This window comes from Dipteris shenzhenensis, chromosome 25, assembly GCF_047967505.1.
Source record: "Dipteris shenzhenensis isolate YYH24624 ecotype China chromosome 25, Dip_SZ_1.0, whole genome shotgun sequence".
Classification (NCBI taxonomy): Eukaryota; Viridiplantae; Streptophyta; class Polypodiopsida; order Gleicheniales; family Dipteridaceae; genus Dipteris; species Dipteris shenzhenensis.
Window position 1 is genome coordinate 19,291,449 of NC_141620.1, and position 16,052 is coordinate 19,307,500.

General features: G+C 39.2%; 1 protein-coding gene across 1 annotated transcript in view; it reads right to left on the reverse strand.

Annotated features, from left to right (window-relative positions):
• Positions 1 to 9,940: 9,940 nt before the first annotated feature.
• LOC147885557 (uncharacterized) overlaps positions 9,941 to 16,052 on the reverse strand; it is a 91,384-nt gene continuing 85,272 nt past the window's right edge. Inside the window, exons 2-7 of the mRNA XM_087396146.1 lie at positions 11,353 to 11,517; positions 11,065 to 11,223; positions 10,767 to 10,931; positions 10,480 to 10,638; positions 10,182 to 10,346; positions 9,941 to 10,053 (exon numbers count right to left, since the gene is read on the reverse strand). Of these exons, the coding sequence (XP_087252272.1) occupies positions 9,941 to 10,053; positions 10,182 to 10,346; positions 10,480 to 10,638; positions 10,767 to 10,923 (594 nt within the window). The 5' untranslated portion in view covers positions 10,924 to 10,931; positions 11,065 to 11,223; positions 11,353 to 11,517. The remainder of the gene's footprint in view (positions 10,054 to 10,181; positions 10,347 to 10,479; positions 10,639 to 10,766; positions 10,932 to 11,064; positions 11,224 to 11,352; positions 11,518 to 16,052) is intronic.

Consider the following 16,052-nt stretch of genomic DNA (forward strand, 5'->3'; position numbering starts at 1 on the left):
TAAAAGATCTTCACTTAAGAGGCAGGCACTAGCGGAGCTTGCCAGGCTCGAGGGAGGTCAACCACCAAGGGGCCCGCCCCACACCGCTCATAAGCATGAGTGGAAGAAAGCAATGAAGTCAGCAAGGGAGGACCCCGGTCTGCAGCACGTGGAGGCATGAAAAATCCAGATGGAGCAATATGGAAGCGTGCATTTTGGAGCAAGGTGTGTTGAATCATGGGAGGCCCAATTTCTAAGTATCGATCTCAAATTATATTGTTGGGAACGAGCATTTTCTGAGCGAAATCTTCCGAGCGTCCGAGCGAAGGAAAAAAAAAGCTTCCAACTATGCATAAATATGGCAAAAATCGATCAGAAGAAAACATAGTTTCACTTAGAAATATGCAAAGTATTATAGCAATGCCTATTTTATACAAAAATCTTTAGGTGAATGTGTAGGAATGGTGAGAGCATAATGGGATGGCTTTTGAAGAAACCCACATGTAGAGTAGACTTCTCTATGAAAATTCCCTTATGATCCTTCTTACAACTTTTACTGAATAGGGGGTGACATTGAAAACCCTCTCTCAACCTATCTTCATGAAAGAGTTTCTTCAAAGAAAACTCATTGAAGCAAGCCATCCAGGTAGTTTCGCTAGCGAAACCCCTTTGAAGCAAGTCTCCCAAGGTAGTTTCGCTGGCGAAACTACCTTGGACAGCACTTTTAAAAGTGACATAACTTTCATATCCAATGTCCAAATATAGTCATTCAATCACTCAAATTGATCGAAACACCCATTTGAGCACATCTATGAAGTTATATTTTGGAAAATCTTTCATATATAGTATTAAATATTACATGTATTTTATGAGAGTGATATATAAGCCCAAGTTAATACTTATTTATAGTAATTTAAACTTCTTTAGAAACATGTCCATAAATATGCTATAAAAACACTAAAAAGCCGCATGAAGCTTGGCCACAAGAGAGACCAAATGGGCGTGTTTTTTTACCTCATGCACCGTGGATGTTATCAAAGCTACAGATGGCGACGGTGATTGCTCGTAAAATTGACGCATCCTATGTTGCTTATGTAGTTTATTAGGAGGTTGTTTCTTTGTACTAACCCCTCTGCAAATTGTGTCATCTTCCAGCTTGATATCATGGGTAGATACTCTACTCCTGTCGAGACAGCCTACCACCACCAACATCGCAGAGGAGATATATGGAAGCACTGTCATCACGATGGGTTGATTACTGAGGAGTAGTATATCCAGGCTATTGGAGCAGCCCCCGAGGTATTTGAAGGTAATTAAATAATGTCAATATTATAAGTAAAGATTTGATTTTTCATACATTGATATATGTTGTCCCTTAACCATCAATTTCTCCCACTTGATCATCCTAGATATGTTTCCCCTTGGAATGAAGTTCTCCCACAATCACTCACTGTGGGAGATTAGATGAGAATTTGGGATGGTTCCATGACTCCTCCACCACTTAACATGAGCTGGTAAGGGTTTGTAACTATTGTGTGCTATATTGGTTAGAAATAAAGATTGCTCACTTACACCATCTTTTGTTTAGATACTCCATCTTTTATCATTTACCATATTGGTCCCACCTCAAGATATATCACCTACTTGATCCCATGCATATCTTCAAGAATGTAGCATCTACCATTTGGGAGCATTTGAATGGGACACGAGAATTCGTAGGCATAAGGGAGGATCTATGTACCACAGGGAGGATGTGTGAAGCTTGGCCACAAGAGAAACCAAATGGGCATGTGTTTTTACCTCGTGCACCGTGGAGGTTATCAAAGCTAGAGATGGCGACGATGAAGCGCGCTATTACTATAATTCGTACTCCCACTATAGATGCATGGGGTGTTTGAAGGGGCCTTTACAAAGAGCAAGAAAAGAGGTGTAGAGTAATTGTATGGCTTGAAATCTCATGATTGGCACAAGATGCTCCAAGTAAGTATTTTATGTGCATAATGTCTTTTTTCTTTCAAATTTGTGAGTGAATAATTATAAGCAACTAATCAATCACCTCCTCATGGGTTCAGTTCATACTACCTACTAGCATTTATCATAGTGCATCAAAGGACATGAAAGATTGTATTTACAAGATGGGTGATGTTGCGAGGTACTTTACATGATACAAAATATGATGCATATCAAAGCTCCATGCAAGGTGTTCATATTGCTAATATGTTGTACTTTTTCATCTTCTAGGTATGTGAGCTCAAAGGAAATACATCCCACCATGCTTGAGAATGCTCGAGTTATGTTAGTGGAGGTGGTTTGTTTAGTGGAGGAGACATTTCCACGTTCTATTCTCACAAGCCAACTACATCTTATAGTGCATTTGGTGGATGAGATTGCTATATGCAGTACTATACATGCACGATGGTTGTTCTTCCTTGAGCGCTTCATGAACATCTTGAAGGGCTTCGTGAGACAAAATGCAAGACCCAAAGGTAGCATGGCCGAGGGTTGGTTGGTAAAAGAGTCACTTGTATATATTTCTGAGTTTCTTGTTGATGTGGATAGCTCTCTCCCATGACTATGGAGAGATGATGAAGACCTAAGGATGACCTCTATTGTGCCACAAGGGAAAAGTAATATACACAGAGTTGCATAATAGTATCAACCTCTATTGCATGCTTAATAGTGATGTGATGAAAAGATGGGTGACAAGATACGAGGATGCAAAGGCAAGAAGAAAAGAAGAAAGGGCCCTTTTTCGTACACACCACAGATCTTGTGTGCCATACCCTCAGTATCTAAGAGCACTTCCAAAAAATATTCATGTGGATTGGCTACTTGATGAAATGGAGAAAGCATAGCAAGATGAGGGGATGCATATCACAATAGAAGAATGGGAGTATGCTAAGGGATGCATCAGCAAGGTCAGTATATAGAATGTTATGCATAAGTTAGGAGCTGTCAATAATTTAGATTGCTTATTTAATTAATTTTTTCTTGGTATAGTGCACTATGTTCAATGCTATATGGTGTGAGCGCAAGCATTTTCGAACACAACGGATTGATGATAAGAGAAACACATAAGATTGCGGTGTCATTGCTAGCTTTGAGGGAGCCAATGGAGCCATGGATGATTATTGTAGCATAATCCAATGGAGGGAGCCAATGGAACCATGGATGATTATTGTGCAAGATATTATTAAGCTTGACTTTCGACGCTTCTTTGTATATGTTTTGGATGTAAAGTGGTTTAAGGACGTGGTGGAAAGAGGCCCTAATGCAATAATCAAACGCCATGCAAGTGGCTTTGTAAGTATTGACTCCACAAAGTTTTGGCAAAGTAGGAAGGACACACTAGTACTACCGCAACAATGTGAACAGGTATTGTGCACACATATAGAATACTCGCTTTTAAATATTTGTATATGTAGGCTTGCAAAAAAGCATTGATGTTTTTGTTAAAATTATGTGCTTTGGTAATCATGGGCAATGTTTGGAAAGCAATGATATACACCAAAATCTCACTTTCTATATTCTCTATTTTGCATCTAAATACACGTCTAAATATGTGTCTAATTCTCAATGTAGACGTGCTAATAGATGCGCTAATACACGTGCAAATAGACGTGCTCATAAATGCAATGTTAGATGGGCCCATATTTTCTCACTATAGACGGGCTAATAGATGTATTAATACACGTGCAAATAGATGAGCTATTAGAAACTCTATTAGACGTGCTTGTAATTTCTCTATTCAAGTAATGCCTATAGACGCGCCCGCTATTTTGTGCATCTATCAAGTGTGTCTATAGATGCTTTGTGTTGTTGTAAAGCTTTTTCCTTTCCTATAGTAGTTGAAGGTGTCTTAGACAAACAAGCACCAGACCTCAATTTCTATTGTAGCTCCACTCAACATCCTCCTTTAAACTCTTTTCATATGTGTTTGTGACATCTGCTATACAAAACATTCAATCATTAACCAAAGTAATTAACTTTAATTTAGCAATTATCATGGCCCAAGGTGACTGCATATTGCAGCTTCTTAAAGGAACCAAGATTTAATTCTTAAGCTCTCTCTACTTGTGTTGAGGGACTTAAAATCAAGATTTTCTACTCTCTTTCTCCTCCCTCTTTTTGCTAAATGTGTTGACTCATTTTTCTTTAGTTCATTTGATTCGTGCCTTTTTTTAATTTTTAGGGAATTGATGAGGCAATCATCATCATCTATTTCTTTTAATGCTATAGGGATATCGGAATTGAGTCTTTAGCATGATGTGTGTCTCACATGAAACAGTGTCCAATGCTTCATCTTATGCTCTGTGTCTCCCATGGGACTATTAGTATCATGAAGAGGAACTCTATCATCACCAGATGGATGGGGTTTTGGCCTGTGAGACTCAACTAGCACGGTGGTTGTATAATAAATGACTTGAACAAATTATTTTGACTCAACTAGCATGGTGGTTGTATAATAAATGACTTGAACAAATTATTCTAGTATTGATCTTTATTCTTGTTTCTGATGGTCTCACTCCATCTCTTCTGTAGTCATGTACAATCAAACACATTTTCACAAGGGTAAACCAATATGCCAATAGTACTTGCCACCTAGCACTACTCTATCAACTATCACTGCTATGCTAGGAGAAAGCTAGAGCTTAGCACTTAGCACTTAGCAATGCTGATGGTAATGTGGAAGGCTACATAAACAATTGTAGAGACTACTTGGAGCATGAAAATGTATGCTATGTGTACTCACCCACCCTAGAAACATGTTATTCTTGTGAGCCTAACAATGAGGCCACATATGGAAACATTACTTTAGCAATAACTCATGCTATTGACGTAGGGGAGGAACTATTTGCAAACTATGACTTTTAATTTAAAAGTTCGTCACTGATTTTCTCAAGAGGGATCATTTCCTACAATTGATCCTTATTATAAAGAGGAGACCAATTCTTGCAACAATGTTGTCATAGCAAACTATTCTAATGTGATATCAAAAGGCATGAATTGTGAGTGTATTTGAATTTATTTTAAACACCCATCACAAGTATGTAGCCCGGTGATTTTATTTGGTCACGCGGTGTAGTTTTAGCTCACATGCAAAAGTAATTCCAGCACTTTTTTGCATTAAATCCACAATATCTACACAATTTCTCAATACATTGTGGAAAGATATTGATCGATGCATTGCTTTAGTTTATATTTTGTAATTTCTATATGAGAAAAATCTATAATGGGTATCTTGCATGACCCATAACTTATGCATTGCTCAACAAAATTCGGCGCACTTTGTCTTTAAGTTGTAGTACACATTCCAAACTTAAAAATGAGAGGCAAAATTTATGGAATAAGGATTTGTAACGAGACCATTAAAGAATCATAAGTGCTATGTTGCATGTGAAGCATGCATCCTGAAGACTATAGGATATAGCAAGTTATTCAAAAACATAAAAATGTTGTTCTATAGATACATGCAACCAAGTAATCATTCTAAAGTACATTACATGAGCTTCTCCTCAACCCAAGGACACACCTAAATGAGATCATTATGCATGGGCTAATGGGGCTCCAATGTTGTGGTAAAGTGATGCATACCCATTTGAGGGCACACACTCGATAACTTTCTTTTGATTTGTTGAAAACCAAAACGGATTGAAAATTTGGAATCCAAACTATTGGGGCTAGTGCATGGTGGTCTTAAATCATTGATAGTTACTGGTATTGGTATCTAGATTTACCTTAAAATGGAAGAAGATGGAAAGATATTTATTAATAGTTATTGGTATTGGTATTGATAGTGCAATTTGTGCATGTGCAAAGATATTTTAATAAATCCAACACTATTTTCAATTTTGAATTGTTTCTTGTTCCATGCACTTGCTTGCTATATGGCTCATAAGCATGCCAAAGGTCATTGCATTTAATAATACACAGCATCAAACTCGATAGCGTGCCCTTTGGCCTATTTGTGTTTTGAAGAATTCTAGACTAGATTGCACTTGTTTGGGGTATCTGATTCTATTGACGTGTATCGTCGGAGGGGAAAAACCGATAGTTGAAATTTTGGTATTCTCGTGAATTTTGATTTTTCACACCTCTTGTCCATCAAATCTTGGAAGATTTAAGTACCTGCAGCCTGCCACTACCCTACAAACGCCTTGCAACCCGCATGCACCTCGACGTGACCTTGCGCAGACTTTGGTTTGCCATTGTTTTCTTTCGGGTAAGTTGTCTTCTATTCTTCCGTTGTCTCACTAGCTAGCTTCCCTAGGTGTGTTCTGAACTGATCGTGGCCATGGCATCAATGGCAACATGCAGCTCGCCATGGCTTGCAAGAGAAGTATACAGAGGCTACGAGTTAGGAAAGCCAAAAAGACACATCAAGGCACAAGGAATAGAGTGCAGGTCGAGGAGAGCGCTGGCACGGTATTGAATTGAAAATGGAAGATAGTTTTTGCAACATCTATGAAGGGAGAAAAAAGGAGAACAAAGAAGACTCCTTGTAGAGTAGCAGCAAGAAGCGGTTGCAGATGCACGCATTCAATTGTTGCCATCAGAGCAAAGAACACAAGCTGTGGTGTCACAATTGGTGGGAGCATTGGAGGCAGCAACATTAGGCCATTCAAGTGATTAACAGTCTCGGGTCTTCAAAAGTTTTAGCCTACACCCTAAAGTTCATAGAGTAACAACCCTACCAACACCCTCAGGAGATGCAGGCCCAAGAGGCGATGCTCTCTAACCTGAGAAGTGGCCTACACAAAGTGAAAGGGGTGCATAGCTTAGATCACCTAGATGCAAAGAGGGTGAAAAAAGCTATGTTGGTGTTTCTTGAAACAATGTAGAAACGTCTTGGGTGCACAATGTCGAAGATGTTGTCAATCAAAAGGACCAGCGTGGCTCCAGTGGTTGAGCATAGAGCATAAGCAATGCACTATCATCTTGATCTGAGAAGTCTGTGGGCTTCAACAGAATGTAAGAAAAGGATAGACAACCTAAGTGCGAAAGTCATTGCTACAATGACGACATTTTAACACGAAAATACGAGAGTGATTTTACTAAACTAGCCTGGTGGTTGGAACATCATGCAACCATGGTTGCTTCAGCTCAATATTGACTAGGCTGATGGTTGAAATTATTGTGTTTCTTAGTACTTAAATTTGTTAAATTTAATTTGCTACTGCACCCACACTCCAAAGCAAAAAAATGTGCACAGGGTGGTAGCATGCAGGCCATCGGATACAGCAGTCATCTATGATGGGAGTATGGCAGACCATGCATTTCGGACTCTGATGCAGAGTAGGATAGGCATTCGATTTAACTATTGTAGTCATCAATACCATAGTCTTGCTTTTGTACATAAGGAAGTTGCTTCTTGATTCCTTCCTGCCTCATTCTAAGGCTACGGATGTTCTCCTTCATCTCCTCCACTTTTTGCTCACTCTGTGCAATAGCTACATCAGAATCCCTCAATGTTTTTTGAACTTCCGTAAATTCCTGAAAAACTTCTTCATGGGTAGTTTCCAAGACTTCCACTCTAGTTTGGAAATCTTGTAGGGGGATGGACTGCTTTTCATAACTATCAGAAGCCACAGAAAGCTTGTGCAAACATCTATCGTGATCTTCTTACAGGGTATTGAAGCTTGCTCTTTGGACTTCCAATAGTGTTTCATAAAAACAACCCTTACCATGGTTGCCTCGTTGTCTTCTCCATGCCAGCTACTCTCTGCCTCATCCTTTCTGGCCTCGAAGCTCTTTCACAGTTCCTACATCACCTTTTTGGTTTCTGCATTCTCCCTTTTGAGCTCCTCCATCATCGGGTCTTTTTCAATGTTCAATTAGTTATGCGTGTTGTAGAGCCATTTGTAAAGACCCTCCTTTTCGACTCTCATCTTCAAGGTCCTTTTGCATCTTTTCTAGCTCCTTCTCTACCATATCCCTGTCATTTCTCACTTCTTGGAGCCTATCTCGGAGCTCCTTCATGCGCTTCTTTACTTCTTCTCTTCTATGCCTTTCCATGTCGACCAATTTTTTGGCGGCCTCAGCTTGCTCTTGTGCTTGCAAGGCCCTCGCTTATGTCTCGTATACCTTGGCTTCTGCACCTTCCCTGATCCTTTTCTCAAGTTGTGTTGCCTTTGCTGCATTGGTGGCTTTCTCTTGTAGAAAAGTCACCTTCTGAGACATCTACTTCTCGTATTGCTCAAAAATCCCATCATCTCCTTCATCTTTATCTCCTCCACTTTTGCTCACTCTATGCAACAATTGCATTAGAATCCCTCAGCATTTGTTGAACGTTCGTAAATTCCTAAAAAACTTCTGCATGGGTGGTTTCTGAGACTTCCACTCTAGTTTTAGAAATCTCGTAGGGCAAGGGACTACTTTTCATAACTATCGAAAGCCATGACAAGCTTGTGCAAACATCTATCATGATCTTCTTTTAGGGTATTTTAGCTTGGTCTTTGGACTTCCAACAATGTTTCATAAAAACAACCCTCACTGTGGCTGCTGCAAATTTCTGCACCGCGGTGGATGGAACTTGCTCCACCATGGTGGCTGCTCTCTGCATCCTTCCTGGCCTAGGGAGCTGCCTCGTTGTCTTCTCCACCCCGGCTGCTCTCTAACCCATGCTAGATCAACCAAAATAGGTAGTGGACTATTGTTATATGAGAAATTCTTTGAAGACGAGTGGTAGAATATAATTTATTATTTTCTCATAATTTTTAAAATATGAGTTGGATCACGTCTAAATTCAACATTTGTAATACAATCTTCACATTTCTTGAAGTAATTGTAAATGTGCAAATATTAAATACTACCTTGTCAATGACTGAACATATTACTTTTTTACATTTTGCATGAAAATAAGCATTAGTTCAAAGTAATCTTATATGTCCATAGATGTAGAATTGAAGGTTGTGTAGACAATCTTTGCTATTAAGTACGAATAAAATAGTTCAAAGGATTGACATATGTATTTCATTTTGGAAGTTTTTTTAAAAGTATCTCATTAAACAAAGGAGTATGTAAATTGATTTCCATACATGAATATTTGTTAAATTTTATATTCCAACTATCGAATTTAAATGTATAGAAGCCTGTAAAAAATTGATATCCATGCATTAAGGATTGTTATGTTTTTTAGTCAAAGTCTCCATCCTAAATTCCATGGAAACGGTATCTCTTGTTTTCATTCAAATGGATCCATAATAACTTGCAATTAATCTCACTCATTATTATAGAAACACGTGTGAAATTTCAAATCAAAAAATTGGTACTCATACAAAAACTACAAATGGTATGTCTAATGCCTCACATGATCTGATTTATTAAAGGCATTCTTATTTTGTGTTCTTTAAAATTCACGAAAGAATCTTTTTTGACATTATTAATCACGTTTTTTAATTTTATTTATAATTTCACAAAGATAATAAGGTATTTTATTTTATTTATAATTTCACAAGAAGAAGAAGGTATAACCTTCTTTAGTGTGCCTGTGAGCTAGCTACTCATGATCCCCACCCAACCTTTGTAAAGGAGCACATAGGCTAGGTGGATTACAAGGCTATAAGGTAAGTTAATTGAAACCATGTGATCCATGACTATACCAGGCAAATAGGCAACAGACAAATTGTAGAACAACAATCTTCTGCCAACAATGTTGCATGTAGGGCACTTTCTGCACACATTATCATGATATAATCCACTGTAAGTGAAGAGTTATGAATTGGAATAAATATTTAAGAAATCAAACCCATATCAATGAATTGAATCAAAATATGTGCACAATAAAGAAAGCCTTCCCACTCTAAAAAGATCATTAGTGACAACTAGCAAATATAGATACCTTTGAAAGAAACATAATTCTTGGTGATTACCTTAATGGACACTACTAAAGATTACATAATTCTATAAGAAAAAAAATAATGAGATGAAATCACAAGTTACACACTTTTGTGTATACCTTTCAAATTAAAGCTAGTCCATTACTTGGTGATGCTTCATAGGGACAGTTTTCGCTACAATATTCATGGCTAGATGCACATATAGCACCGATGGGTTTGCATGTAGCAGTTGATTCTGCTTCAATATCACAAATACACATGAAGATCATTAACACTATACATATATACTATCACTGTAAATAGATGGCTATTGCTCATAGAAACAACACCTATACGAGAAGGTTTTATGGGATCTAACTTTACCTGTCAATCCTATTCCATTGCTTGTTGATGCAACCTTTGATACCAATGACTTCTCACCCTTAAGAGGAAGAGCACACACTAATAAGAGACAATTGTCACTACAACATTCATGGCTAGCTGCACAAATAGCACCGATGGCTTTACATGTAGTGGCCACTTCTGCTTCTGCTTGAATTCCACAAAGATCCATGATGATCATTATCACTATACATAGATGGCTATCATTATACAATCATGACTATTACTACTCATGCAAAACAACATTGATGATGGAAGTTTTTTAGAAATCAACATTTACTTGCCAGTGCTAGTCCATTGTTTGTTGATGAAACCTTTGATGCCAATGACTCCTCACGCTTAAGAGGAAGAGCACACACTAATAAGAGACAGTTTTCACTGCAACATTCATGGCTAGATGCACATATAGCACCGATGGCTTTGCATGTAGTGGTTGATTCTGCTTCAATATCACAAATACACATGAGGATCATTAACACTAAACATATATACTATCACTGTAAAGAGATGGCTATTGCTCATAGAGAGAACACATATACAGGAAAGTTTTATGGGATCTAACTTTACTTGTCAATGCTATTCCATTGCTTGTTGATGCAACCTTTGATACCAATGACTTCTCATGCTTAAGAGGAAAAGCACACAGTAATAAGAGACAATTGTCACTACAACATTCATGGCTAGCTACACAAATAGCACCGATGGCTTTACATGTAGTGGCCATTTCTGCTTCTGCTTCAATGCCACAAACAGGCATGAGGATCATTAGCACTATACATAGATGGCTAGCATTGTACAATCATGATTATTACTACTTACACAAAACAACATTGATGATTAAAGTTTTTTAGACATCAAATTTTACCTGTTAGTGCTAGTCCATTGTTTGTTGATGAAACCTTTGATGCCAATGACTCCTCATGTTTAAGAGGAAGAGCGCACACTAATAAGAGACAGTTTTCACTGCAACATTCATGGCTAGATGCACATATAGCACCGATGGCTTTGCATGTAGCGGTTGATTCTGCTTCAATATCACAAATACACATGAGGATCATTAATACTATACATGTATACTATCACTGTAAATAGATGGCTATTTGCTCATAGAAACAACACCTATACGGGAAGGTTTTATGCGATCTAACTTTACCTATCAATGCTATTCCATTGCTTGTTGATGCAACCTTTGATACCGATGACTCCTCATGCTTCAGAGGAAGAGCACACACTAATAAGAGACAATTGTCACTACAACATTCATGGCTAGCTGCACAAATAGCACCGATGGTTTTACATGTAGTGGCCACTTCTGCTTCTGCTTCAATGCCACAAACAGGCATGAGGATCATTAGGACTATACATAGATGAGACCTTTGATGCAACTGACTCCTCACGCTTAAGAGGAAGAGCACACATGCACTAATAAGAGACAATTTTCACTGCAACATTCATGGCTAGATGCACATATAGGACCGATGACTTTGCATCTAGCAGTTGATTCTGCTTCAATATCACAAATGCACATGAGGATCATTCACACTATACATATATACTATCACTGTAAATAGATGGCTATCGCTCATAGAAACAACACCTATACAGGGAAATTTTATGGGATCTAACTTTACCTGTCAATGCTAGATCATTGCTCATTGATGCAACGTTTGATGCGAATGATTGCTCATACTTAAGAGGAAGAATACTTACTAATAAGAGACAATTGTCACTGTAACATTCATGGCTAGCCACACAAATAGCACCAATGGGTAGTAGCAGAGTCTACTTCAAGGCCAGGAAGATGCATGAGTCATTAACACTATACACATAGGACTATCATTAGCATGATGAGGGAACGTGATGAAAGTGTACATATCAATGCTATTCCATTGCTACCTTTGATGCCAATGACTTGTTATGCTTAAGAGGAAGAGCACACACTAATAAGAGGAAGTCCCCAATGCAACATTCATGGCTAGTTGCACAAATAGCACCGATGGCATTGCATATAGCATCCGATTCTACTTCAGGGCCATAAAGATGCATGAAGATCATTAAAGCTATACATAGATGACTACCACTTCTCAGACAAACAACACTGATGGGGAAAGTTTCACAGGATGAAGCTTTACTTGTCAATGCCAATCCATTGCTTAGTGATGCAAGCTTTGATTCCAATGACTATTCATTCTTAAGCAAAAGAGCACACACTAATAAGTCTAGGCAGTTTCCACTACAACATTCATAGCTAGCTGCACAAATAGCATCGATGGCTTTGCACGTAGTGGTCGATTCTCTTTCAATGTCATCAAGATGCATGAGTGTTTTGAACATTATACATAGATTGACTATTGTGGTCAAACAAAGAAAACCATTAGTGATGAGGAATGTTTTTATGGGATCAAAGTTTACCTATCAAAGCTAGTCCATTATTTGTTGATGCAACCGTTGATGCCAATGACTGCACATTCTTGAGAGAAAGAGCACACATCAATAAGAGACAGGTTTCACTACAACATTCATGGCTAACCGCATAAATAACACCAATGGCTTTGCATGTAGCGGTAGATTCTACTTCAATTCGAGACGCATGAGGATAATTAACATTGTACATAGATGACTACATCAGTTCCTTAAATAGAACTAAATTAAAGGATGAAAGTTTTTATGGGATCAAATTTTACTTGACAGTGCTAGTCTATTGCTTGTTGATGCAACCGCTAATGCCAATGACTCCTCATGCTTAAGAGGAAGAGTGCATATTAATAGGAAATAGTTTTCATTGCAACATTCATGGCTAGCCACATAAACATCACCGATAGCTTTGCATGTAGGCAATAGATTTTGCTGGAATGCCATGAGGATCATTAATATTGGTACATAGATGATTTACCCCACTGTAAGTGAATTTGATGGAGCATTTCAATACAACACCCACAAAGAAAGGAGGAATGGCTTGTGAAAGGTGGGTGATGGCCGTGGAGTATGGGAGAGCGGAGGGAGCTTGAATAGGAAGGGCGAACCCATTGTGGGAGTAACCGGAACAGGTCATGTATTGTTTGTGGTAAGCACTAAGAGCATCAAAGCAAAAGCAGGAAGAGGTGCTGGTGCACCACGCAAAGAGATGAGTTGATGGCATTCATAATGATTTAGAGTGGGCCATGCTAGACAGGGGACGGCTTCAAGGAAGGGAACCTGAGGGCATTTACACACTATGGCTACCTCCCAAGCAATAATTGAGTCCGCACTGAGGGTGGGCTACCGCTGTGGGAAATCTTGCTCTTCCATCAGCCTTGGGCATGCCCACGGGCGGTACACACTATAAACGCCCGGCCATGGGCTGGACACAGAGAATGTGGTTACATGTGTGTGTGTGTGAGAGAGAGGTGGTGGCCTCCGAAAGAGACCAGAGTGTGGTTAATGTCTGTGTGTGTGTGTGAGTGAGTGGCGGTGGCCATAGTGGGAATTGAGCGAATACCATCCGAAAATGCTACTGCGCCTGCGTGAATGCTCCAAACTAAGCGAGCGAGAGAGAGAGAGAGAGAGAGAGAGAGAGAGAGAGAGAGGGGGATGGCGTTGATAGAGAAAAGGAAGCCGATGAAGGAGCTAAAGAACAAAGCTAAATAGAGAACAGGAAGCCGATGAGGATCACTATACTCTATGCAGATGACTACAACCGTAACCAAAAGTTGACGGAGCGAAGATACATGAGCATCCTTTGACACTCTACACAGATGACTATCGCTGTAAGCAAAGTTGACGGAATCCCTATGGCGCTAAGAATTTCACCTTTCAAAGGAAGTGCCGGGAGGAGGTGATCGCTGCTGGATTCCGTTAATGTGGGGGCTGCCATTGCTGCATGCCAATCCACAAAATCGAGAGGAAGTTCAATATCAGCTGCAATAGATTTACAACGAAAGCTTTCATTCGTAATACGCAAAAGAAGAGACTCGGTTGGATGAGCAGGGCTTTTCCGACCAGCAGTTGAGGCGCCATGCATGAAGGGTAACGCTCCGCGAGAGGCAGAAGCGGACGGGAGAGGCAAGCACATGCACAGCAGCAGCGCCCAAGCGAGGAAGGCGACGACGTCGAGGGTGGAAGCGCTGGTCTTCATGGTGCTGCAGGAGACCACGAAGAAGATTTTGAGAGCCTGAAATCTCCATAGCCAGGCATCTGCTTAAATAGAGAGATATGCTGACGAGCAACCCGTTTCCTTTCCTCTTAGCAACCCGTTTCCTTTCCTCTGAGCAACCCGTGATCCTCTCCTCTGAGCAAGGGTGATACGTTACAAACCCAATCATTCTTCATCATTCTTCCCCAGTTTCCTATTGTTCTTCATCATTCTTGCACCAGTTTCAATAGACCCTGTAATCATTCTTGCCCCAGTTGGCGGTCTCCCTGGCGCCCATATAGACCTCCCACTGCCCATTGTCATCATGAGTACTGCTTTCTAGGGATGTTCAAGGGGGCACTGTTAATCAACCTGGAAAGTGATGCGAGAGGAAACCGTGATTCTCGTCGCTCGCGTTTTCTCTCCACCCAAAACCAGTCTCCTTCTCTGTAAAAATGGCTAATTCTAAGCGCAGCGCCATGGTTTAAGCTTAAAGTCCTTTTCTCTTAGTTTTTAATCTCGTGAACATAATTACCCCTTTCACGAACATTTCTCTTGTGAACAAATGAGACAGTTGGTCATACAGTGAGAGGCTAGTCTCTGGTTTGAAAATGAGGAAAGTGACACTGCAGCTTAATGCTCGGCTGAAGAGCAAAAACTGGTGCTTATAAATGTGTACATATAGAAATAAATTAGTAAATCAAACAAAAAAGTGTATATAAAGAAGAATGAAGTTAGAAACTATGAATTGATAAGAAGTTGGTGTGTATTATAGATCCAAAAGAGATAAACCACGTATTGGTACCAAAGATAGATTTATAACTCATTGACATGGATTATGGACTCCACATTGAGAGTGGATCCTCAATCTTTCATAAAGTAACAATATTCCTAGCTTAGCATTCCATACCAACATTGATTGTTGTTTGTATTGTTAATTGAAAATGTAGACAAAGTACTTGATATGCCATAGTGGCCGGTGTGATCAAATCACATTTGTCCTTGGAATGAAAACTCTTCTTCACACATGGGTATTGGCGAGAATTATTACTTCAACTTCTCTTCTATTAAAATTGTTGCATATCAATCTTATTCCATTTTGGAGCCCTTGAGGTGAGTTCAAATTGCAAAATAAAAAGACTTAACAAATTTTCTTTAGCATTTACTTATGAGGTGAAAATGAATCTCTGAATTTTATGGTGCAAATAAACTCACGTGGAAACTTTTCATCTAGTGTTGGCACCTTTTTTTGAGTTGCAATACTCTGAAGAGGATTTTTATAACTTTCTTCAAGTCCATTAGTCTTCATGGTTCACCTACTATTGCATGTTAAGCATTGGTATCTTTGGTCCTTTAAAGTGCATATCCTTTAACAAAAATCCAAAATAGCCAAAATGACTTCGCAATGGTGGCATTTGGTATACACTAAAATCTAATCAACATTATCCAAGATATGTCCGAAATTGCTATGAATGGTATGTCAACTAATGCACTAGATTCCATGAACATTGATGGCCAAAAAAATAAGGCTAAAAAGGATGTGGCTAGGAGAAGAGGCTCCTACTCATGATCACTTGCTTAGGTGGTGCAAAACCCTCTCTAGGCTTTTTGAATTTATTGCTGAGACCGATTGCATAATAGTTCGCATGATGCAAGATCAAAGGAGTCTCCAGCCTCACGTGCGTTGGATGAGATTTGAGGTGATGTCTGCCTCACTCTCTGTTTCATGCTATATGATGACT